General features: G+C 37.1%; 1 protein-coding gene across 1 annotated transcript in view; it reads right to left on the reverse strand.

The window, feature by feature from the left end:
• The window catches only part of LOC136713732 (E3 ubiquitin-protein ligase rnf213-alpha), a 112,436-nt gene that overhangs the window by 39,888 nt on the left and 45,808 nt on the right, over positions 1–26,740 (reverse strand). The window contains exons 22-34 of the mRNA XM_066690935.1: positions 23,610–23,653; positions 21,092–21,233; positions 20,353–20,497; positions 18,399–18,575; positions 16,980–17,110; positions 16,223–16,389; positions 11,025–11,228; positions 8,921–9,117; positions 6,311–6,431; positions 4,893–4,993; positions 2,845–3,018; positions 1,098–1,261; positions 325–427 (exon numbers count right to left, since the gene is read on the reverse strand). Of these exons, the coding sequence (XP_066547032.1) occupies positions 325–427; positions 1,098–1,261; positions 2,845–3,018; positions 4,893–4,993; positions 6,311–6,431; positions 8,921–9,117; positions 11,025–11,228; positions 16,223–16,389; positions 16,980–17,110; positions 18,399–18,575; positions 20,353–20,497; positions 21,092–21,233; positions 23,610–23,653 (1,870 nt within the window). The remainder of the gene's footprint in view (positions 1–324; positions 428–1,097; positions 1,262–2,844; positions 3,019–4,892; positions 4,994–6,310; positions 6,432–8,920; positions 9,118–11,024; positions 11,229–16,222; positions 16,390–16,979; positions 17,111–18,398; positions 18,576–20,352; positions 20,498–21,091; positions 21,234–23,609; positions 23,654–26,740) is intronic.

Below are 26,740 nucleotides of genomic sequence, written 5' to 3' on the forward strand. Positions count from 1 at the left end.
AACATTTATGCATAACCAGGCACATTCAAAATACATTAAACAACAGCAGCATGGCACTTAAATGCTGCATGACTATGCATGTCATTCATATTTCATATGGCAGATGAGTAGAGCAACTTGGAGACTTTTTCAGACTCAGTAAAAGCAGCACCATCAGCCAGAAATATCAACCATTTTAATGCAATCAGTTGATAGCCAACAGAGTAAATTATTTGCCAATATTGGCCGATACCGATAGCTGGTCGATAGATCAGTGCATCCCTAGAAAACATTGAATACTTAAAAGCTACAGGGCCCTATTTATGAGTAATCAGAAAGTCATACCCGCATCTCAAAATAATTTTTAGCAATGTAGATTTCACAGTTGGACTTGGATCCATACACTCTTCAAAGGGTGACAGTTCATTTGCTTGACGATAGTAATCATCTGTGAAGCATTAAAATTATGAGTATTAATATAATATGCATTAATTAATTAATTAATTAAGTAAAGCTGGAAGACATAATATGACTGCATTGTGCATATTTTCCAAAAACATATTTATCCCTGCCCCCCTCCCCCTCCCCTTCACCACCCATTATGCTTCTATTATAAGTAGTCAAAAGCCATAATTAAGAAAGTTTGTAAGTTGTTTTTGATTTGGTCTTTTTTTCATTCTTCCTGAATAAACGGATTCCAAATTATGTACAAAATGTTATTTAAAACCTCTGTAGCTTAAGAGTTTGTATTTGGTCTAAACCAAAGCAAGCATCCTCAGATTAGTGTCAAAGTCAACTGGTATTTCAAACTTTAAACACAGCAAATCCAGAATGCCTAAAGCCTATCTATAACATCAATTGGAGGAATTGATGCAGATACATCAGGTAACACTCTGAACTTGTAAGTGCCTAAACAGCTTCAGAATTGTTTAGAATTATGTCCTCCCTCCCAGCCAGCACTTGGCCAATGGTTTGCTGTTTCATGGGAACACATCGTCAAAGCCATCCAAGGCTGGACACACCTTGGACTCCAGCAGGGTGCTTTTACTAGACGTGCTACTCGGGAACCCTGAAAGAAAGTTCTTAGTCATCAAAATCCGCCAAAAAATTATGCCAACCTTGTGCCTCAGGCTGTGAAGTATTCACTCCTACAAAGGTCAGCAGCTGTTTCATGATTCCTTCAGGCATATGAACATTATCCCCAACAAAGTAGTTTAGAATGAATTCTACAAAAAATGTGTTACACTTGCTTCTGAACTTCCTCAGGTTCATAATTGCTTCCCTGTTCAAAACGAAAAAAATACATGTGTGCAGAGTGAGGGGTTAGAATAATGCAGTGTTTGTGCTGTGTGCAGTATGGTTTGAAGGAGTTGTGTAGTGACATAACATAAGTACCACAGCTCTAGAATAGGAACTATTGATCAGATCCAAAGATATTCAGAGAGAATGTAGAATATCTTTAATGAAATTCAACATTCTCTTTTTCTTGAACACAACTGTGCTTGATTGTTGTTGTTGTTGTTGTTTTTCTTTGTAATCATTCAAGTCGGAAGCACTGCCCAAGGGGGAGGAGTTTCTGCGCATGTCGAAGCCATTTGTCTATCAAAGCTGCCATTGGCCCCTGTGCCAGTCACTCAACAGGACCCTTCCCACTTCCTGTTAGTATAAAGTTGACATCTGCACAGGCACTTCCTCTTTGTGCCTTTCACTTTGGATCATCAAGACGTGTGACAGAGCTTCTGTGTTTGTCTTAGAAAATGCGATTTTCAGCTGGCTGGTAGTACAAATAGAACTTTCCACCCACCGATTCGCTATATTCATGTGTGATCGCTATATTTTAATTTATTAAAATTGGCCAGGCTGTTCTGTACTATCAGCACCCTGGAAGTGCACGTAGTGGCAGTAAATCCTGGTTGTCTGGAAATGAACAGGACTTGCCTATTGGATGCCCCATCTCCCCTGGGATCATGTCTGGGCCATCAGGGAAGGCATCCCTGAGGCATTCCAGCAGCTTCTGTCCCACCCATACACTCCCCAGCAACTCTGCACCCAGGACTCCTGGGTGCTCCAAATTATAACAGTTGGCTATTCCCTACAGTTCCAGACCAGTCCACCCCCCTTCCAAGGCATGGTGTGGACATGAGTGAGGGACCCGTTGCAGTCAGTGGCACTTCACATAAAAATCACCACTCTCTTGGAGAAAAGAATTCCATCCCATCTTGGATCTGAGGCACCTGAATCATCGCTTCAAGATGTTGCGCTTCAAGATGCACACCCTGCGCACCATGTCACAGGCCATCAATCCACCTTGGTGGATTTGATGCATACTTTCACATCCCCATCACGCAGGTGCATAGGAAGCTTCTGTGACCAGCTCGCTGCCTCCTCCTTTGCGACGGTTTGGTTATACTGTAACCCCTCCCCCTTGGACAGTGCTTCCGACTCGAAAGATAACGAAGGTTACAAATGCAACCACGGTTATCTGAGCACTGCCCAAAGGTTGCAAGGTTGTGTGGAAGTTTTTAGCTCATGTCAAAAAGAGGAAGTACCTATGCAGACGTCAACTTTTATACTAATAGGAAGTGGGAAGGATCCTGTTGAATGACTGGCACAGGTGCCAATGGCAGCTTTGATAGACAAATGTCTTCGATACGTTCCAGCGGATGTGTGTTGAAACCCCTCCCCCTTGGGCAGTGCTTCCTTTCTCAGATAACCGTGGTTGCATTTGCAACCTATTGTTATTTGGTTTCAAAAAGTGATTATGAATTTTAAAAAGCCTCATATTGAAATATTATTTCAATGCTGTAAGTAGAAATACATTTCACAAAAGTATATTTATATTTTCTTTATAAATGTAAGCTTTACCTTTTTCCTTCAGAAGGAGGAGGATCATAATTTTCAGGTATCTCTGTTTTACAAGTGGTGCACATCTTTGAATCATTCTCTTTAAAACACTGCTTACAGAAAATGTGTCCACAGGGTAATTCAGCAGGATCAGTCAATTTACACTGACAATATACACGTATGTTCACACCTTTGCTAAAAATCAAACAAATGATAAGACAAAAGTTACTAAACATTGTTTCTACATGTACGAATAACATTTAGAAATAAAGGTAATATGAATTCTGTAGTTAAATTTACATATTCAACATATTATTTCACAAGGTTATTTTTACACACTTCATCAGCAATATGCATATTCAGATACAAATTACACACGGTCTGTCTCTTTTGATTTAGATTGAATATTCCTTAATATCTAAATGATCTTGTTGCAAACCCAGGTCTCTGGATCAATGCCTTGATCAGTCAGCTGTTTGATCATGATGCTAAGTTTTGTATTAGTGTAGACACTGTAGATTTGAAAAGCGCGTTTTCTTCATTGATACGCAGCTGTAAGAAAGAGCCATTTCAAAGCGCTTTCTTTTTAAGCTATTTTTATAACTGGTTATTTATTTTTATATTGTGGTTATATTGTACAAGTCTGGTAAGATATGTGCATACCGATTTATACACCCGTTTTCACAGTTTATTGCTAAAAGTTAGTTTTATTTTTATTTTTTTCTTGTTTATGTAGCCTTTATGCGCACATTTTGATAAATTGAAGAATTGCAGGTCATCTAGGTCGTCTGCCTGTCCTCTGATCGGACAGATTTGTATCGGTGCAGGACAGGCGACAGGCTTGCTGGTGTGGCGTTTAGACTGCTGTTGACTACAGCATCGATACAGGACTGAAGGAGCCCCTCGCCTTCCGCCGGCTGCCCCTGGGCACACGGAGTAAGACACTGCCGGGTACTAATACAACACACACTTTTCTGCATTGATGTACGCAGCTGTAATAGACAGGCAGATCCATTTCAAAGCACTTCACAGTGTATAAAGTAAAAAGTAAAATATGTATTTGATATTTCGGTTTAATAAAATATGTATAAACAGTTTTATGTTGTAAAATATAACTCGTCAATGTGCTATAGCCCTATTTTAAACACCCCCTCCTCCCCATCTCTCGACTAGTTAATATTGTTATTAATATTATTATTACTCTCTCCTCCCCGTCTCTCTCCCGACTAATTGTTATTATTTAATAATAAATAGTTACAAAATAACATTAAGAAGTAAAAATAAATGCAATATGTACAAGAACAACAAAACTTTAAATGAGTGACCACAAACTACAAATATTCACCTGGTGTCCTGCACATTATGTATTCCTTGCTGGTTCATATGGAAGCTCACAGCTGATCACACTGAGATGATTCTATTCATCAAAAAGAACCTGCCTCTACCTTCCCAAAAAAGGCTCAGTCCTTGATGACTATTTCAGTGGCTCTGTTACAGTAGGCTTTGTGATGTAGTACTGCTATTCAGTGAGTTAGACATTTAATTGAAATGTAGAGACAGTGCCAGTGTGGAGGCTGTGTTTGTTTACACAGAAAGTTTTAAGTTCATTTTTGGATGTAACAAATAGCCTCCTGTTATACATTTTATTTAATACTCAGATGTTATTTATATTTTATTTTGTATCAACCAGAGTGCATCTGACAAATAAAAACTTTCTTCAATTGCATTGCACTTTGATGGTAACTGTAATTTTTATAGGAAAAATACTGCCTTATTAAGTACTTGGTATCGGTACTCGGTATCGGCAAGTACCCAAATGTAAGTACTCGTACTTGTACTCGGTCTGAAAAAAGTGGTATGGGTGCATCCCTAGTTAATTTCCTATTTGACAATATCCAGTAATAATTTCCATGGATAAGGCTACATTTCATTGAACAATAACTTACATTTTATTAAAAACAAAAATACATATGGCCATTTTATGGTTATAATATTCATATAAACTGAATCTGTGTGGTAACAATGTATATAAATACATTATAAAACCAAATATAATAAATATAGCTTACCCAAGAAAGACATTGCAGGCATTAGTGTTGCACGTCTTCAACACTTTTATTACATTGTTAAAGGTGTTTTCCATGTCAATGTCTTCTTTTTTCTTTAAATACTTTTAACAAATTAGAACATTAATTGATGAGAAATATACAATGAAGAAAAAAATGCAAATGTTCTAAAATGCAATTAGGTTAATTTAATATATATTAGGGTTGTTAGTCGATTACAATAATTGATCAGTTAATCAATGGGCATTAGTTGATTAATCTGTGGATAAATAAGTGTAATGGTCTTTAAGTGGTTGTGATACACAGTAATACTTTAATAAATACTAGGCATTAATGTAACAATTATGTATATTTAAACAAAATAAATCATAGCTCTCAAGTTTTCAAAATGCCAATTTTGGGGAGGGGTGTGCAAAGACGTTTTTTGTGGCAAATGCATGAGATTTAAGCGACAGTTCGTGAGAGTGGCAGCGTGACATAGGGTCTCAATGAGAGCTATGCTAAATAATGATAATGCAAAAACAATTACTGGCTGTTTTTGCAGTCAAGCACTCCCACATGGCCTGTAGCAGCGTGTAACCCTCCGTTTTCTGTACTGTAGCTCTCGTGATGTGATGTAACTTCTTCCGTGAATAGCCTACTTATAATTTAACCATATAATCGCCAGTCATTATAATGGAAAATAAAAAATCTGGTAGATTAAAGAGAGAAAATATTGATCATAGATCAATTCATTAGTTGACTAATAGCTCCAATTAATTGATTCATTGAGGCAGCCCTAATACATATACAATTAATCAGACATTTTCATTAATAAATCATGATTAATCGAAGGTAAAATGACATAAAACATTTGCATTATATATGAGTGTAATGCTAGCAAAATGGATTTAAAATAATCCCAAAAATACCCTTCAATCACATCTTGTTTAATTACATTTTAATTAATTAAATTAAATTAAGGCTTTCAATTGTATCAGTCCATCCATTTGGAAAGGATTATAGATTATAGATCACACACTGAAAACTATATGGTGGAGATGTGGTCTGGATTCCTAAGACCAGGGATTTCCAACCCATTCTCGGAGAACCATTTTGTATGCTGGTTTCATTCCATCCCAAATATCACCTACTTACATGATAGATCTCCAAATGAGGTGAAACAATTGACAAGGTTGAAATAAGACAATCAAGATAATAAGGGTTTAATTAAGAGCTCAGATGCAACCAAAACCAGCAGACATCGGGGTGTCCTCCAGGAGGAGGAATGAGAACCACTCCCATAGAACACATTCAAAACTGCCCACAGACAGATTGGTAACACCAACATATTTAAATCAACCTACTGCAATGGAGTGGCTTGAAACTGTGGAATTGAAAGGGTATATTATAATTTCAATTATAACATGAAAAAGACTTACACCCCAAAGAAAGGAAAAATTCTTCACAACAATTGTGAGCAGCTTGGTTTCCATCTCTGTTTCACTGTACAGCAGGTGATCCATGAGTAGGTAGACAATTTGTGTGCAGTGCCAAAGTAACCTTTAACAAAACAAACTCATTAGTCTACATGTATCACAGTGTGCCTTCGTAAATTAGTACAATTAACAGATTAAATTGCCAGTGAAAAAGTGAAACTTTCACATACACACAGAACTTTCATAATTAATCATTCTTCATATTAGTTATATTCAGACAAACTGTATAATTCAAGTCCTCCAATGCAGTACAGGCATTTGTACAGTTACAAGTGTGACACATTGTGGGGCATGGTATGTAACGGGACATATGTGAGAAAGGGAACAGTTCCCCCCCATATGCATGGAAAACTAAGTAACCACTCTCAAAGCCACCTGTGTAGGAAGCACACAAATGCCAGCAAAGCAGTATGCATTAACCAAAATTATAGTGTATGACCCTGTTCCAGCTGACAACCCAACTTTGTGTTAACCCGACCCTGGAACGGCTACCGAACCAGATTAAGACTACCAACCCTTGCTCATGAACTAGGATTAAGAGACTGCTTTCCCCCTCTTGGTTTCCTCTTTTCCTCCTGGCTTTTAACCTGCATCCAGGGATGACCTTGTCCTATGCCCCCCGAGGTTTAACACAAGATTAAACCATATAAGGGTGCTCAAAATTTGAATTTGGAAATGTACTAAAATCTCTTTTATATTAGTAATACACTAAATCAAATATCTATTTTAAAGAATACATTTAAACAAATAGGCAGCCCCTGAAGAGAATGATAGCCTGTTGCATAAACCTTTGGCATCAATTTCAGATTTTCTTGAAGTAAATATTTTAAAACCATGTGCAGCAGTGTATAGGCACATGCACGTGTCTGGTAACGACCCACTCCTGCCCACTTGGATGTCCCCCCCCGGGTCAAGTTTGCCAATGTCTGTTGTCCTAGACACTACCTATTCAAAGAGTGCAGCAGTGTGGTAATCCACCCACAGTGCTACTATATACACTCACCTAAAGGATTATTAGGAACACCATACTAATACTGTGTTTGACCCCCTTTCGCCTTCAGAACTGCCTTAATTCTACGTGGCATTGATTCAACAAGGTGCTGAAAGCATTCTTTAGAAATGTTGGCCCATATTGATAGGATAGCATCTTGCAGTTGATGGAGATTTGTGGGATGCACATCCAGGGCACGAAGCTCCCGCTCCACCACATCCCAAACATGCTCTATTGGGTTGAGATCTGGTGACTGTGGGGGCCAGTTTAGTACAGTGAACTCATTGTCATGTTCAAGAAACCAATTTGAAATGATTCGACCTTTGTGACATGGTGCATTATCCTGCTGGAAGTAGCCATCAGAGGATGGGTACATGGTGGTCATAAAGGGATGGACATGGTCAGAAACAATGCTCAGGTAGGCCGTGGCATTTAAACGATGCCCAATTGGCACTAAGGGGCCTAAAGTGTGCCAAGAAAACATCCCCCACACCATTACACCACCACCACCAGCCTGCACAGTGGTAACAAGGCATGATGGATCCACGTTCTCATTCCGTTTACGCCAAATTCTGACTCTACCATCTGAATGTCTCAACAGAAATCGAGACTCATCAGACCAGGCAACATTTTTCCAGTCTTCAACTGTCCAATTTTGGTGAGCTTGTGCAAATTGTAGCCTCTTTTTCCTATTTGTAGTGGAGATGAGTGGTACCCGGTGGGGTCTTCTGCTGTTGTAGCCCATCCGCCTCAAGGTTGTACGTGTTGTGGCTTCACAAATGCTTTGCTGCACACCTCGGTTGTAACAAGTGGTTATTTCAGTCAAAGTTGCTCTTCTATCAGCTTGAATCAGTCGGCCCATTCTCCTCTGACCTCTAGCATCAACAAGGCATTTTCGCCCACAGGACTGCTGCATACTGGATGTTTTTCCCTTTTCACACCATTCTTTGTAAACCCTAGAAATGGTTGTGCGTGAAAATCCCAGTAACTGAGCAGATTGTGAAATACTCAGACCGGCCCGTCTGGCACCAACAACCATGCCACGCTCAAAATTGCTTAAATCACCTTTCTTTCCCATTCAGACATTCAGTTTGGAGTTCAGGAGATTGTCTTGACCAGGACCACACCCCTAAATGCATTGAAGCAACTGCCATGTGATTGGTTGGTTAGATAATTGCATTAATGAGAAATTGAACAGGTGTTCCTAATAATCCTTTAGGTGAGTGTATATGAGATGGGGGGGCCTACTGGATCAGAATTAGCTGGTTCCCCCTCTGGGTTTAAATGATGAATTAGACTTTTGAGTATGTTTAAGTATTTGTATTGGGATATGGTTTTATGGACTATAATTTAATGTTTTTGTTTTATTATTTTGACATTGGAGTGTTGCATCCATGGCGCTAATTAGAGTGCTCACTTATGTGGTAATCATGGTATTAATCAATGTTGTTTATAAATGTTTGAAAACAGCTATTTGTTATACACCATCATAAATATATTGGCACTTTTATGTCAATTTTGTAATTAATAAAGATACACTTCACCAGTATCATCTGTCCTACCTGATGGTTTTCATCAGACCTTGCACATTCTGGTCATAAAGATTGACTGGGAATTCATCTGAAGTTATGAATTCCATGGTAGAATGGATGGATTTAACTTTCTGCAGCCAATCTAGGCAGCTGAGGAAATCCTTCAGCTTCTCTGATGTTGGTTTGAAATCCATCAGTATTAACTTTGCAGCTTCTAGTTCAACATACTGACCACAAAACAAAAATGTATTACGATAAAATAACTTGACAACATCAACACACATTATACACTAAGCATATCTACAGGTGATTTAGTGAACTATGTGATATATATATAAACCAGATAGCTGGCTGGGTGTATGAGTTTTTTTCTTGATACTTTAACTGAACAGTCCAAGTTCATCAAATAGTGTTTTATTATAACATGGTGGCTGTGTATTTGCATCTATAGGGAGTTTTCTTTGAATAGACTCTGCAAGAGGTTTGTTCAACTACATATTTTTGCCTCATTAAAAATCTATGGTATAACAATGCTACCTAGTTCTAGTAGGCTTAAATCTATGTTAGTTTGATGTTGTGCAAAGTGGGCTACAGTGAGGGAGGGGGGCAAATCAAATCCTGCTTAGGTCCCCAAAAGACAAGAAACAGCCCTGGACAGTTCTCACAGAAACAATTACATATTTCCAAAGAAGAAAAAGAACTTTTGCAATGGATATGGATTTATTTCTCTAATATTTGTTTTGGATATACTTAAATCCAGATACATACAGGAGATGATTAACTTAAACTGCAAAGAACTAGCTGTGATTTGGTAAAAAAAAAAATCTATATTGAATATTGCCGTAATTCTGTACCCAGATACAGTGGAGACCGCTTATAGCGATCACAGTTATAGCGATCAACCGCTTATACGGATCAAAAAGCTTGGGACGGAATTGTTCCCATACAAATGCTGTTTAAATAATTTGCTTATAGTGATCAAGTAGTCCACTTATAGTGTTCATTTTGGGACTTTTCATACATTTCAACATATGGAGAAAAATAAAACGACGGACGTGATCGCTATAAGCGGTCTCCACTGTACTAAAAACATAGATTAGTCTTATATTGATAGCTAGACTAATCTCATGCAAGTTAGTAAAAAGTGAACTTGGTTTTGGACAAAACCATGATCTAGGCATCAATTTACAGGTTTGTGAAATGACTTTTCCAGGCGGCACAGAGCCAACACACAAAACAGAAGTTTTAAGCTGTGGCTTAAAGAATAGCCTATTTGGACTACCAATGTATTTTGAAAGTCAATAAAATTCAGGTAATAGCGAAGCTGTCCATTTCATTACTTTATATTCATGTAATACATGTATAAATGTTAATTAAATGGTAATCTGCATGAGAAATAAATAAAAAATAAAAATATCGGTTATAACGATCATTCGCTTATAGTGATCAATTTGACCCGGACGGACATGATCGCTAAGCGGTCTCCACTGTATTGCACAAATATATTAACTGTTTATGTTCATGAAAAACATAATAGGTGGAAACAATTTCCTTATTTCTTATAATGTAACACTATAAAAACAGGACAGATATTTTAATAATATTTCAAATAATAAAAAAGGAAATTTAAATAACAGAGTAACCACCCAAAGTGATGTATTCAATATTCAAACAATTCACACATGTAGTTATTGGTATGATGCATCCCATCATTTTTTTAACATCAGAAACAAAGCAATATTGATGTTACAGTTTAATTATATTATTGTTGCTGTAATTGTTGTTTGTTATATTTTTACAGTGTTCATCAATAAAGTTGTGTGCACTTCATTCATATATGATCATAAGGAAACAGTTTGAGACATTAAGATGGGTTTTTGCAATTACTCGACAAATTATCTTTGTAATGCTTTTTCCTAAATGTACTATAGATTTCAATAGCTTCCATGGGAAAGTATCAGCCAAGTAGTACTCTGAGGGTTAAAATCACATGACTGTACTGAACATTTGAATATTGTACACAATACAATAAGCAATAGGGCATCAGCGTATTTACAGCCTATTTATGGAAGATTTTTTCTTAAAAAAAGAAAAAAGCTTCATTATATAGGCTTATCAATGAATTCAGGCTCACCTCTGTTTTCTTCCAGGTTTCTATGACCATTTCAGTGAGTAAATGTTTGCTGTTGTGACATATATCTAGGAATATCTGATGATTGGTGTGTAGAGAGTCATAGGCGATATGCAGCCAAAAGAGAGGAACATTGCAAGGCTCATCTTCATCTGTCAGCTGACAGTACAGCTTTTGTGTTATTCCAACAAGAGCATTAGAAAATGTCTGTAGGGGCAAGAAAAAAAGTTTTATATTATACTATTAAATTAGCCAGTCAGACTTGAAAACAGAAATCAAGTAGTCATTTACACTTTTACATACACAATGTTAGTGAAATGCTGAAGACTCGTTATTGCATCAGTCATAATGTTATAATCATAATCCTGAATATGTGTAATATTACACATAACATTATATGTGGTTTTCTTAGGTCAATTTTGGGAATTTCAATTCCAGATATATTTGTGTGTGGTAAAGGAATAAAATTACTGCATGCACTATATTTGTATAGTACAGTTATCCCATGCAAACACAGACACATCAAGAGTTTTTTTCAAGTTATTTTACAATAAGTTGAGAATGTCCTGTTAAATTCTCACAAGTTCTTACAACATAATAATAAACATAACTCTGGTTCCCTGAAATAGAAATGCTCCATTACATAGTATGAGTAAAACAGCTTTGTTTGTTTGAGCTGAATGTTGTGTAACAAAGTCACTGAAAGGTCACCTCACACATTTTTATGCTGGGACTTGTTGGTGCTCCAAATAATGTCACTTGGCTACTCCATCTAATTTTGGCTCCGCCCCCCCATTTTACATGTTTTGGTGTGGACTACTGTGAAAGACCCCTCCAGTGCTCTGCTCTCCACTCAGAGATAACGGCACTGCTGCCCAAGCACACCATTTGCAAAATGCCCCCCTCTGCCCTCCATGAGGGCTTTTATTCCAGCAACTTTCTGCTGCCCAATAAAGACAGCAGTGTCCGCACCATCTTCAATCTGCAGGATCTGATTCGCCACCTTTGGATGCTGTGGTTCAAGATACTCAAGCCCGGTCGTTTTTCAGTCTGTTCGGCCAGGAAATTGGTTCACAACTGTGGATTTGAAGGAAGTTTACTTTCACATCCCTATGGAAGTTTTCCTGCTGCACTTTCCAGGGCAGAGTGTTTAATTTTTGTGTTTTACCATTTGGGTTATCACTCGCTCACAGTTTTCAAAGTGCATGGATGCCGACTTAGAGCCCTTAAGGTTCCGGGGTGTGAGGGTTGTCAATTACTTCGACAACTGGCTGCTGTGTGCCTAGTTGAGGCAGCTGGTGGTGGCCGAGATTAAATCTAGTCCTTGATCATCTCCAAGGCTTAGGCCTCAAAGAGAAGAGCTGTTTGGAGCCAAGTTAACAGCCACAGTTCCTGGGTCTGCTTCTGGAATCTGTTTTCAAGAGCCTGTGCTTCTCCGTGCTGATTCTGCTGCTTGACAGGGAACCTTGGCAGCTTTCACTTTAGCCAGACCTGCTGTCACAGGCCCGGGGAGCACTATGGTACCCGAACCCGACCAGCTTTGGGCTTGGCACCTGAGAGGGACCACCTCTTAGTTCACCAGGTATGAAGAAAGCAGCATTGAAATTGAAATAAATTTAATAAATTGAAGTTGAAAAAAAATGCAGCCTAAATCAATACTAGAACCACGAGATTTCAGATTACATACAGCCTGCAAAATATGACACTCCTTTATAAAACAACCATGTGATGAAAATTTTAAACAAAGAGTTGGATAAAACCTAATATTTGTATATATGAACAACACACATACAATTTTCAAGGCAGAAACACTGCATTTACATTGAAAATGTAAGTATTTTTCTTATTTTTTAAAAACATGTAAAAACTAATAATAAAATAAACTGTGTAAACTATTGTAGAAATCAGTATTCATATATCTTTCCACACTTAAACAATTATAAAATTATTATAACATAACCAGTTATACAAATGGCATAAAAGTCAAATATAACATCTTATGAAAACTGAAAGCGATTTGCAATGGCTCAGTCTGTCTATTATAGCTGTGCATATCAATGCAGAGATCACGCGTTTCAATACAGTAGTGCATTTGCTACAAATGACTGCTTTTCCACACCGTGCACAGATATCAACAGGTTTGTTTGGGTTGCATTAGCAGCCTTGCAGTGTCTTTATTCTGTGTTCCAATGGACAGCGCTGGCTGAAGGGCGAGGGGCATCTTCTCAGTCTTGTATAGATTCTGAATTGAAATGCCAAAAGCAGTCTAATAAACCAGCCAGCCTATTGCCAGCCCTACACCTAATACAAAATAATTAGCATTTATGATCAAACTGGTGACTGATCAAGGCATTTATCCAGAGACCTGGGTTTGCAACGTGACCAAGGTTAAATTCTAAGATAAAAATTAAAGGAAACTTAGAAACTTGCTGAGCCTTGATGAGTAACTTGGTGGGTTACTCGATGACTGACATCTGCTAATAAAATAAATAATGATAATAATATACTGCTCAAAAAAAATATTTTTTCTGAGCAGTGTATATGAATATATGATGTGTAAAAATTAACTTGTTTCAGCAATCAACAAGATTACATTTCTTTCACAATGACTGATTTTATTACAAAGCTCCAAAACTGCAGCTCTTTTGGGGTATTCCCGGTCTGCAGTGGTCAGTACCTATCAAAAGTGGTCCAAAGAAGGAAAAGCAGTTAACCAGTGACAGGGTTTTAGGTGGCCAAGGCTCATTGATGCATGTGGGCAAAAGCTGGCCCGTGTGATCCGATCCAACGGACGAGCTACTGTAGCTCAAATTGCTGAAAACGTTAATGCTGGTTCTGATAGAAAGGTGTCAGAACACACAGTGCATCACTGACTGGGAAGAACCATCACTCAAACCTGCTGGACCAATGGAGAACCATGATCCACACCTCCCTGTAAATCCCGCCCTCACGACAAAACAGCGCCAAAGCTCATAAACGAAAAAAAATAAACCGAAAGCAAAGAAACCGGCGGCGAAAGCAAAGATCGCAGCGTCGCAGCCACAGACAGGAACTGCAGGCGATTGCGTCAGAGTTTTGCTCTTGATTTAATATAATTTGCTTTTAAGTTTGTTTGTTTTTTGCTCTCGATATATATTTTCTCAACTTTTTTTTTTGTTTACAATATTTTTTATTTTTAATGCATTACTTATGGCACTAATTTGAGCCCATACCTCTCATTTAAATGTAATACTCATCCAAAGATGGTAAGTCCGATTGTTTTTTGTTCTTTTTAAATATAGGTTAAAAACACCTTATTTTTGATTCATCTTTTGACTCAATTTCGGTTTTAAAATATAATATTTTCATGTTTAATCCAAAAATGAGGTAAGAGCGTTGCGCTCGTTTTCTGATATGTGGTTATCTACATGGTGTCAAATATGTCCACATCTTGTTAAAATAAAGATTTTATTTAGGAAAAAACATACATTGGAGATTTTTGGTCATAGGCAACGCAATCCCTATGACTGTGACTGTACTGCCTGAGTACTGCGGTTACACACTGCAGTTTACTTTCACTTCTGCGAATGTATGCATTCTACAAAACAAAAAGCAAAACAGCATGTTACCGGACTGCCACTTTAAGGCAGTGCAGACTGGGAAGGGGGTGGTGATTTAATTAGGAAGTGAAAAGTAGTTTGTTAGGGCACTCTCTCCAAAATTTGGCCAGGCGGGTAGGGTTTGTGTTCAAGGGTTACTTCCCATTATGTGTTTATGTAACTTTGGGGTTTAGTTACTTCCGGTGGTCAGGGGTTGGCCCTGCGCAGGAACACGGGGGGCGCTGTAAATACTAATAAATAGGGGTGCCCCGGTTCCCGCATCAGAGTGTGTAGGGTTAGAGAGTTGTGTGGGAGTTAGAGCTAGAGAGTCAGTCAGTGAAATCCGGCTCCAGCCTGAGATAAGCCTGTTCTCAATAAAGTTCTTGTTGGTTTACCTCAGGGAGTGCAAGATACAGTGCAGTGTGTGCTACCCTGAGGCCCATGGGATCTAGATCAGTGTTAAGGTCCCTAAATCTGTCTTAGTGTAAAAGTCAGAAAGGTAACAAGCAACACTTGGGTCCCCGGCCTGCCCTACATATCCCACCATATGAGGGGCTCCTCCGACAGCTAGAGTAATCACTGTTTCTCGCTCCCTCAGAGCAGCCTGAGTGCTTGAGCTTCAGCTACGCTGTTTCAGCGTGATCGCTTTCAGCCTCAGTGCACTCTCCCCAAGGTAGAGCAGCCACAAGCGCATAGTGTCACTAAACCTGCGGCCCAGCAGGTCCCCAATTCTCGCTGCATGAGTTGCTCCTCCACCGGCTCAAGTGATCTATGTGCTCTCCTGGTTCCAGCTAGGATTGACAGCAGCTTCATTACTCCCTAGAGTGTGTGCTTGAGCTTCAGCTTTGCTGCTGGCAGCATGATCTTCAGTCTCTTGTGGAGAGCGGTCAATGGAGCACTGCAGCTGAGATCTTACTGTGTTAAAGTTGAGTAAGAGATGCTGCTCCTGTTATTAGCGGAGGGCATGCGAGTTGGCCCTGCTCTGTATATAGTTCCTTTCTTAACAGCACAATTAGAGAACATAAGAAAGTTTACAATCGAGAGGAGGCCATTCAACCCATCGTGCTCGTTTGGTGTCCATTATTAACTAGTGGATCCAAGGATCCAAGGATTTTTAATGTTCGCAAATTATCGGCTTCAACCACATCGCTGGGGAGTTCCAGATTGTAACAACTTTCTGTGTGAGAGTTTGCTTTCACTCCGCTCTTAGTGCGCAGGATGAGCAGGAGGTGACTGCTCCTGTGCTGTGCGGAAGCTACATGAGTTTTACCTTTTACCTGCACTGTATATAACTATTGTTGAATCTATGTAGCCCACTGTGTGTGTATAAGTTACTGTATTGTGGGTTTGCTTGTGCTTTGCCCTGTTACCCCGCTGTGTTTAATTTCCTAGTAAAGTACAGTATATAATACACTGTGTATGTACCATTACCACATGCCGAATGCACAGGTATGTCAGATAAATATATTTTTTAATCAAATATACATCTTAATATTTCAAATTGCACATTGTGGTTAGAGATTGGTGTACAGAGTAATACATTGATTGGATGTCCTGAAAATTGTACCTATGACAAGTAATTAATTAATTGGTTAAGTATTTCATTTTAGAGTTGCATCTTACCTTGTAAAGTTTGGGCAACTGTCCAGGGACAGACATCTTTACCAAATCTTCAGCATACATGGCAAATAATTCAGGTGTCACCTTGACGTCATTTATCCAAGGGATATCTGCCTTAATCAAATTCTCAAAATGATTAGCTGAATCCAGTTTTGGTATTGGGGAATTTCCTTCAAAGAAATACAAGAATGCACAGGTATTTGTAAACAAATTTACTTTATGTTGTCTTTAAGATCCATACTTAAATATCTTTCTATTTTGTCTTACACTTAATATTCATAATTGTGCAGTATCTTTCAATCCAAATTGAGATTGTTTCATTTGTATTCATATTTCCCTTCTTCATTAAATGCTATTTTAAGGCAATATCCATTATTTTATAAAATTTCATAATTTTATAAGACAAATGTTAAATTAATTCGGCAACACTGATGAAGTGAGCCACATATTTTCAAATTGATTTTGAATTTGAACTGTAGAAATGTCCCTGTGTCTTATTTGTGGAATTATATTCTAATTAAACTTGGAAAGCATTTTCAATAAATGTGCTTCTTACTGCATTTTCATTAATTATATATATATATATATATATATATATATATATATATATATATATATATATATATAGTTTCTCTCAGTTCTAATAGGAAAATGTAATGGATTGTTATATTATCTCTAGTATATTATGGCTGGTGAATTATCTTGGTAACCACTATTTTGATTATAAAATATACTATAGATATATAAAATATAGAAATACCTTGAAGTTCAACCACATTATTCCATATCTGATCAAGTTTGGTTTTGAGGATCCAACTGAACGGAAATCTGCACTGTGATATTTCCTGCCCATCAACAGTAGAGAAAACTGGTATCTGAATGCCAGCTTCCCTACAAAACAATATCAAATGTACATGAAACTCATTGATTGTTAGAAAAGCATTTATATACATATGATATAACCTATATATCTCTAACTGTATAATTATGGTTATGAACAGTATTTAAAGTTTAGAAATCTATATATAGGAAAATGTAATATTATCCAATAATAATTAAAAAAATATATTTAAATCAGGTATATTGTAAATTGTGAACAAATAATAATAAAATAAAATGTCAATATAAATATTAGTGGTGTAAGAATCTTGGTCAATAACTAATCCACCTAAGTGGAGACAGAGAGCCCGATTAAATCCAAATCTGAGCTGTATTAGATAACAGCGAACCACCTATTAATAGCAAACTACAGACCTGAACTGGAGAGCAATTGTATATCTAAGTAGAAGAGATATCTGCCAATGAATAAAGCAAGCGCTGAGTACAGATGTCTATTTTGATATGTACTGGTGGTTCAATTTATTGATTTAATCCCAGCCATGATCTTGATTTCCTATGCTTGTATTGCTGTTTAAGTGCATATTAGTTGATGTTAGTACAGAAGTTTTTGCTCATCCCCCCATACATGTATGGTATGCTCATACATAATTTATGACATAGTCTGGCAGCATTAAAAGCAGTCCCACAGGTTAGGGGCATCATAGATGGGGACTGCCACCCTTGTTTGGAAAAATATGTGGTCTCAGACACTGAGGTCCAGTTGATAATTTATAATTGTGAGAATACTCAACAGGCAATTCTAATGTCAATCTTCTGTCCCTCACCTCCATCAGGTTTAATCATATCCCCACTGATGCTGTGATGCCCATGCCTGCAACTGTGATACCATGTACCTGATCTCAGTTCCCTAGCACTCTTATGCTCATGTAAAACCATATTTTGTATTTTAATTGCATTGCTTGATTGTGCAGTTACACAGGTTGGAATGTATGCATTTACTATTGTTTCAATTTACTGATTTTACAATGAGACTCGTGTCTGTTCCAAACGTTTTATTACTTCTCTTAACTATATATATATAATTCCTATATAATGTCTACTCTCTATATGAGTTTTATGATTTAATGCACTATCTAGCAAGATATTTATAAAGCAGTACTTGCCCTATTTTATTATTATTGTTGTTCATATTACTAGTGTTATTAAAGTCATACAGAGACAACACAACTTTAATTACAACCCCACCCACAACATACACACAAATACACACATATCACCAAAACAATAAAATAATAATAATAATAATAATAATAATAATAATAATAAAAACTTTACATACAAAGGAATTGGGGGAATTTTCAGAAGATTCTCATCCTGAAAAAACTTTAGCCAGATGCTTGTTTTATCTGCGGGCTGTTTATGAATGTTATCCAAGTTGTCATCCCCATCAATTATTGCTAAAACTTGAGCTAATGCAGAAGCTACTACATCTTCCATATGAACCCATAGTGTATGCCTAAGAAACAAAAATATATTAATACATTTTGTTTGCACATATACATACTGGAATACAATACCTAAAACCTACATATAAAACCTCATAATGTATACTTTAAGAAAAAAAGATAGCAGTTCTAAAGACAGACCTTTTTAAAAAGGGTGAAAAACAAAAAATAATAAAAATTAGCGGTTGTTTTGAAGCCTTTATTTTTCAAATTTACAATCTAGAATTCACTTTACTATTGAGCATTTAAAGTTATATATTTATAAAACAGACCCTGTCCCCCAACAATGTACAATGTTCTTGTCTTTCAATATGTCTAAGTATTTTCAGCTTTCTGATAGAAGCAGTGTTTTCATTGTAAACATTATAAACCCTTTGAAGTATTTCATTGTGAACATTGTGGTGTGGTAAATTCAGTAATTTTTAAAACATTAGAGCAATCCTCTGAATACATTCAGCTTCTTGATGCAAGAATACCCTGTTCCCAGTATTTAGAAATTGGTGATTTAGGGTGACGTATAAGATGAAGTGGATTGGAGACCTCAAGGAAAAGGTTTGGAGACCACTGATCTCGGCTTTATCAGGAATCATACGATGCACTTATAGAAAGTTCAATTCTATTTCTATTTTTCAAATTTAATGAAATATAGTAGTTGAATAATTGCCATTTAATGTTATGTAACATAAATAAAGAGTTGTACATTTTGCATGAATATAGTATAATTTATAATATTCACTAACCTTAATCACAAATAACGCTTTCAAGTGAAGATTGTAAATACTTACTACAACCACATGTATGGTTTATATGGCAAGCCACATTTTCATTTAGATATCTCTAAATGCATTTCAAGATATCTTCAAATATTTTGAGATATCTCTAAATCATTTAAAGATCTCTACATTTAAAGATATATATGCAAACTATTTAGATATCTAAATAAGGAGCTTTTTAAAGATATCTAAATTATTTAGAGATATCTGCAAATGACTTCCTATTCATTTAGAGATATCTCTAAATCATTGAGATATCTTCAAATTACTTTCTGCTCTTTTAATAATATCTGCAAATCATTTCAACATATCTTCAAATGACTTCCTGTATTTTGGCTGAGATTATCACTTCCTTTTTCCTCATTCAGTTACATAGAAATTAATGAACAAGTTATCAGGAAGTGATAATCTTGGGCTACATACAGGAAGTGATTTGAAGATATCTCGAAATGATTTAGAGATATTTCTAAATGAACGGGAAGTCATTTGCAGATCTCTAAATGATTTCAAGATATCTCTAAATGATTTCAAGATATCAGCAAATAATTTAGAGATATCTCTAAATGTAATTTTAAATTAGATAAATGATTTGCAGATATCTCTGATTTGCAGATATCTTTAAACAATTTAGATATCTTGAAATATTTGAAGATATATGGAATTATCTGAAGATATCTTGAAATATTTGCAGATATCTTTAAATTAATTAAATATATCTCTAAATGATAATTTGTCTGGCCATTTGGTTTACTCCATATTATCATAAACTGTTGGGTAAACCATCACATACATACAAAAAAAATGTTTTGTAAATGTACTGTGATCTATGATTTATCTTTCAATAGACAATATCAGCAACTGAAACAGAATGCTCAATTTATAGGTTTTAAGTCCTACATCTAAACACAAACATATGCATATCTTGTCTTTTCTGCAAGGATTATTAATAGATTTTAGCTATCTACTTATTATGTATTCCATTATTCCCCTGTAAAATCCCCAAAGGTAATCATACCTAAATGAACCTCCTTCCAACACAAAGTTATCAGTCATTGCTTGACCAACCACCCAGTTATCCTTATTCCTGTGACTTTTGTCTTGTGCTTGAAGGAGTCTGAGAATCCGATTTTGCAGACACGTCATAAAGGCCTGAGAGATGTCTGAAATTATATACATATTTAGAAAACATTTCTCACAAGGTTATAATTATTTATATAATTGTTATGAATTGCTTTAAATGTGATAGGTGCTTTTTCCTCCTATTTAAAAAGTGAAATATATTAATCTATGATTTTTTTTAAACTGTATTTTTTTTGTTCTACAATATTATTGACAAAATTTGTTATTAAACTGTTGGGTCAGAAGTGGCTGCTTCTGAGACAAAATTAAGATGTACCCCACAGACAGTGGACGTGACATATTTATCATAAACCATTTGACCATTGAAATAATACTGCTCCAACCAATTATTGTAAGAAATTGACAGGGATAAAGTTAAAATTGTATTTCTTAGTAGAATCTCTATGATATTTTACATGCGTATACTGAATAATTTATATATTGAAGGAACATTTAAAACACTTGTAGTTGTAGGTGTCAAAATGGAGTATGCAAAATTTACAAATGCTTTACCTAGTATTAAATCAGTTTTCCTAGAACTAGAATTTGACTACATCCCCACAGATAAAAATGTAAAATGATGTACTGAATAAGAATATTCAACTTAAATGTGAAATCATAATCTTTAATCTTACCATGATTTTCAGAACGCAACAGATCATACATAATTTGTATCCTCGTGGTAGCTCTGGAAATGTTGTTTTTTTTGTCTTCTAGTCGCACGGCTCCTTTCTGCAGTGATTGCTTTATCAAGATCTGCATATCAATCAGCTTTTCCTTCAAATATGTAAAAGCAGAGAAATATATTTTTTAAATACTGTAACCATACAAGCTACCCTTTCTGACGTTTGTTAACATTTAAGTATTATGTAGACTAATTCAGCTTTTCACTATTTGAAGTCTGATACCCAACTGTGTGGCACTTTACCCTATAATTTGATGAACCTAATGTTATCTTATTTGGAATCAGGAGGCTGTGATTAATTAAAATATGAGAAACTAATTATGATGATTTTTGTGTGAAATTCAATGTATTTATTTTGAGAAAAGCTCAGGGAACTTTAACATTGATTTACCAACTACATCAAAATGTTTCATTTTAGAGAGAACAGTATCCACCTGGGGTATTTTACACTGACAGATATAACTTGTTTGGCACACACTGCAGTTTTTCTGAATAGGGGGCCATTCATGCCACAGGTCAACTTAGAAAGAGATATTTCCCCAGATTGCTAATTTACACCAGCAGAAAAAGCAAATAAACTGTATATTTGATTTGCAATGCCCACATAGCAACTATTGCCAGTTATATATGTGCAAATACTTTCCTGAAAACAGACAAGCTTATCACAAAAATAAAAAAGGCTTTTAAAACATTGCCCAAGCACAAAGCTGTTTTTGACCATCTGGGAAATGCAATTAAACAGGAAGGCTGTACCCATAAAGCTATGTACAACATGATGAGGCACTTAGTATTCTGCTGCTGGATACTATTCCAGATATATCACATTTAACCCAGGCTTTATATAAATGGAATTGGGCATTTCACCAAATACATTGGTGTTAAATAAGCTCCAGAAATTGTTGGTCTGGAATGTTAGCTCTCTCTGTTTGCGATGCATGGCAAGAGTCTGGTGGATCTGATACAGTGGCTTGAAAATCATTAAATAAAACTATATATAATAAAACTGAGGACTTTCATTCTGAGCTTTGGTACAAGAGGTGCTGAAACTGTATTTCCCCATTCAACATTAAAACCAATTTAACAGTTCTGACCAAATCTGTGGATGCTGTAAAAGGTGTTTTTTCACACAGTGTCAATCCATAAAAGACAATTAAGTTTCCAAGCCAATGATGCTTACATTAAATATCAAAATATAATGCAGTGAACTTGTCACACAGCTGTAAGTGACATTAACATGTTTCTTGCAAATAGCATTTCATATTGTAACTTTACCTTGTATTAATATACTATACATACACACATATGTTACTACAATGATTTTCCATGTTTATTATCAAAATTTATTAGAAAAATCTGCCTCTTCTGTTAAGATTATATAGGTGATTTTATATATATATATATATATATATATATATACACTCACCTAAAGGATTATTAGGAACACCTGTTCAATTTCTCATTAATGCAATTATCTAACCAACCAATCACATGGCAGTTGCTTCAATGCATTTAGGGGTGTGGTCCTGGTCAAGACAATCTCCTGAACTCCAAACTGAATGTCTGAATGGGAAAGAAAGGTGATTTAAGCAATTTTGAGCGTGGCATGGTTGTTGGTGCCAGACGGGCCGGTCTGAGTATTGAATGAGAACATGGATCCATCATGCCTTGTTACCACTGTGCAGGTTGGTGGTGGTGGTGTAATGGTGTGGGGGATGTTTTCTTGGCACACTTTAGGCCCCTTAGTGCCAATTGGGCATCGTTTAAATGCCACGGCCTACCTGAGCATTGTTTCTGACCATGTCCATCCCTTTATGACCACCATGTACCCATCCTCTGATGGCTACTTCCAGCAGGATAATGCACCATGTCACAAAGGTCGAATCATTTCAAATTGGTTTCTTGAACATGACAATGAGTTCACTGTACTAAACTGGCCCCCACAGTCACCAGATCTCAACCCAATAGAGCATCTTTGGGATGTGGTGGAACGGGAGCTTCGTGCCCTGGATGTGCATCCCACAAATCTTCATCAACTGCAAGATGCTATCCTATCAATATGGGCCAACATTTCTAAAGAATGCTTTCAGCACCTTGTTGAATCAATGCCACGTAGAATTAAGGCAGTTCTGAAGGCAAAAGGGGGTCAAACACAGTTTTAGTATGGTGTTCCTAATAATCCTTTAGGTGAGTGTATATATATATATAAATAAAATGGAAATGATTAAATAAGTCTGTGTAACCATCTATATTGCAAATACACACACATTGCATGCTAATGTGCATCATTTGTAGTAGAATGACTAATTAAGAAGATTACACAAGGGATGATTGTTAATGATAGCTCAATAGCTGGCTTTAAGAGGAGGCTATATTGGCCCCCTTAGTGCAGGAGAACTGTATTATAGGCTACTGAGTTACACGTTGTGAAAACATATGGTATGTATATAAAGTCTATTATTATTACTTACATTTTCATTTAGTCTCCCCTGAGGTTCATGAGAGTCATTGTCTTCTGTGAATTAAAAAGAGAAACATTTTTACTTGCATAATATGTTATTTTTCGAGTCATAGATACTACCAAAAGGGCCATTGTTGTTACAATGGAAACTGTGAATGCAAAGGCTACTGTATGCTGTTACTCAAGCAGCCCTGCCCTGCTTGCTGTATACAGTGCTGCTACAGTATCTCAATCTCTTTTTGTTGTTCAGTTTGTGGGATTATGCTGGGAGTTTGTGAGCATTAAAAATCTGTCTTAATATACCGTATATATATATTAATATTGTTGCCTAACAGCACTGGGATCCGTGCTGTGCTGTTGGTTTAAGCTTTTGTTTTTGTTTTCTTATTATAAAGATATGTCTTCTAACTTTGCAGATACAGTTAGGTCCATAAATATTTGGACAGTGACACACTTGTCATCATTTTGGATCTGTATACCACCACAATGGATTTGAAAGGAAACAAATCAAGATGTGCTTTATGTGTAGACTTTCATCTTTAATTTGGGTGACCAGTGTAGGAATTACACCCATTTGTATTTGTGGTCCCCCCAGTTTTAGGGGCTGAACATTAATTGGACAAAAGTCTGGAACCCATAGACATCATCAGATACTAGGTTTCTTCCCGGGTGAAGCTCTGCCAGGCCTGCACTGCAGCTGTCTTTAGTTCCTGCATGTTCTTGGGGCATTTTGCCTTCAGTTTTGCCTTCAGCAAGTGAAACGCATGCTCAATTGGATTCAGGTCAGGTGATTGACTTGGCCATTGCAGAACATTACACTTCATCGCCTTAAAAAAGTGTTGGCTTGCTTTCGCAGTATGCTTCGGGTCATTGTCCATCTGCACTGTGAAGTGCCGTCCAATGAGTTTTGAAGCATTTGACTGAATCTGAGCAGATAATATAGCCCTAAATACTTCAGAATTCATCCTGCAGCTTTTGTCAGCAGTCACATCATCAATAAATACAAGGGAACCAGTTCCCTTGGCAGCCATACATGCCCATGCGATAAATGGTTCACAGGTGAGGGTGTACGTATGATTCGGATCATGAGCAGTTCCTTCAATCTCTCTGATTGGTTTGTTTTCATTTCAGGCAAAACTGAAGGCAAAATGCCCTAAGAACAAGTAGGAACTAAAGACAGCTGCAGTACAGGCCTGGCAGAGCATCACCAGGGAAGACACCCAGCATAGGGTGAGGTCTATGGGTTCCAGACTTCAGGCAGTCATTGACTGTAAAGGATTTGCAACCAAGTATTGAACTTTTAATTCATGATTATGTTAGTTTGTCCAATTACTTTTGAGCCCCTAAAACTCGGGGGAACACATATAAAAATGGGCGTAATTCCTACACTGTTCTCCCAATTTGGATGTACAGTGAGGGAAAAAAGTATTTTATCCCCTGCTGATTTTGTACGTTTGCCCACTGACAAAGAAATGATCAGTCTATAATTTTAATGGTAGGTGTATTTTAACAGTGAGAGACAGAATAACAACAAACAAATCCAGAAAAACGCATTTCAAAAAAGTTATACATTGATTTGCATGTTAATGAGGGAAATAAGTATTTGATCCCCTATCAATCAGCAAGATTTCTGGCTCCCAGGTGTCTTTTATACAGGTAACGAGCTGAGATTAGGAGCACTCTCTTAAAGGGAGTGCTCCTAATCTCAGCTCGTTACCTGTATAAAAGACACCTGTCCACAGAAGCAATCAATCAATCAGATTTCAAACTCTCCACCATGGCCAAGACCAAAGAGCTGTCCAAGGATGTCAGGGACAAGATTGTAGACCTACACAAGGCTGGAATGGACTACAAGACCATCGCCAAGCAGCTTGGTGAGAAGGTGACAACAGTTGGTGCGATTATTCACAAATGGACGAAACACAAAATAACTGTCAGTCTCCCTCGGTCTGGGGCTCCATGCAAGATCTAACCTCGTGGAGCTTCAATGATCATGAGAACGGTGAGGAATCAGCCCAGAACTACACGGGAGGATCGTGTTAATGATCTCAAGGCAGTTGGGACCATAGTCACCAAGAAAACAATTGGTAACACACTATGCCGTGAACGACTGAAATCCTGCAGCGCCCGCAAGGTCCCCCTGCTAAAGAAAGCACATGTACAGGTCCATCTGAAGTTTGCCAACATCTGAATGATTCAGAGGAGAACTGGGTGAAAGTGTTGTGGTCAGATGAGACCAAAATCGAGCTCTTTGGCATCAACTCAACTCGCCGTGTTTGGAGGAGGAGGAATGCTGCCTATGACCCCAAGAACACCATCCCCACCGTAAAACATGGAGATGGAAACATTATGCTTTGGGGGTGTTTTTCTACTAAGGGGACAGGACAACTGCACCGCATCAAAGGGACGATAGACAGGGCCAAGTACTGACAAATATTGGGTGAAAACCTCCTTCCCTCAGCCCGGTACATTGAAAATGGGTCGTGGATGGGTATTCCAGCATGACAATAACCCAAAACACACAGCCAAGGCAACAAAGGAGTGGCTCAAGAAGAAGCACATTAAGGTCCTGGAGTGGCCTAGCCAGTCTCCAGACCTTAATCCCATAGAAATCTGTGGAGGGAGCTGAAGGTTCGAGTTGCTAAACATCAGCCTCGAAACCTTAATGACTTGGAGAGGATCTGCAAAGAGGAGTGGAACAAAATCCCTCCTGAGATGTGTGCAAACCTGGTGGCCAACTACAAGAAACGTCTGACCTCTGTGATTGCTAACAAGGGTTTTGCCACCAAGTACTAAGTCGAAGGGGTCAAATACTTATTTCCCTCATTAACATGCAAATCAATGTATAACTTTTTTGAAATGCATTTTTCTGGATTTTTTTGTTGTTATTCTGTCTCTCACTGCTAAAATACACCTACCATTAAAATTATAGACTGATCATTTCTTTGTCAGTGGGCAAACGTACAAAATCAGCAGGGGATCAAATACTTTTTTCCCTCACTGTATCTACCCTCAAATTAAAGATGAAAGTCTACACTTAAAGCACATCTTAGTTGTTTCTTTTCAAATACATTGTGGTGGCATACAGAGCCAAAATGATGACAATTGTGTCACTGTCCAAATTTGGACAGATTATCCGTG

This window comes from Amia ocellicauda, chromosome 18 (genome assembly GCF_036373705.1).
Source record: "Amia ocellicauda isolate fAmiCal2 chromosome 18, fAmiCal2.hap1, whole genome shotgun sequence".
Classification (NCBI taxonomy): domain Eukaryota; kingdom Metazoa; phylum Chordata; class Actinopteri; order Amiiformes; family Amiidae; genus Amia; species Amia ocellicauda.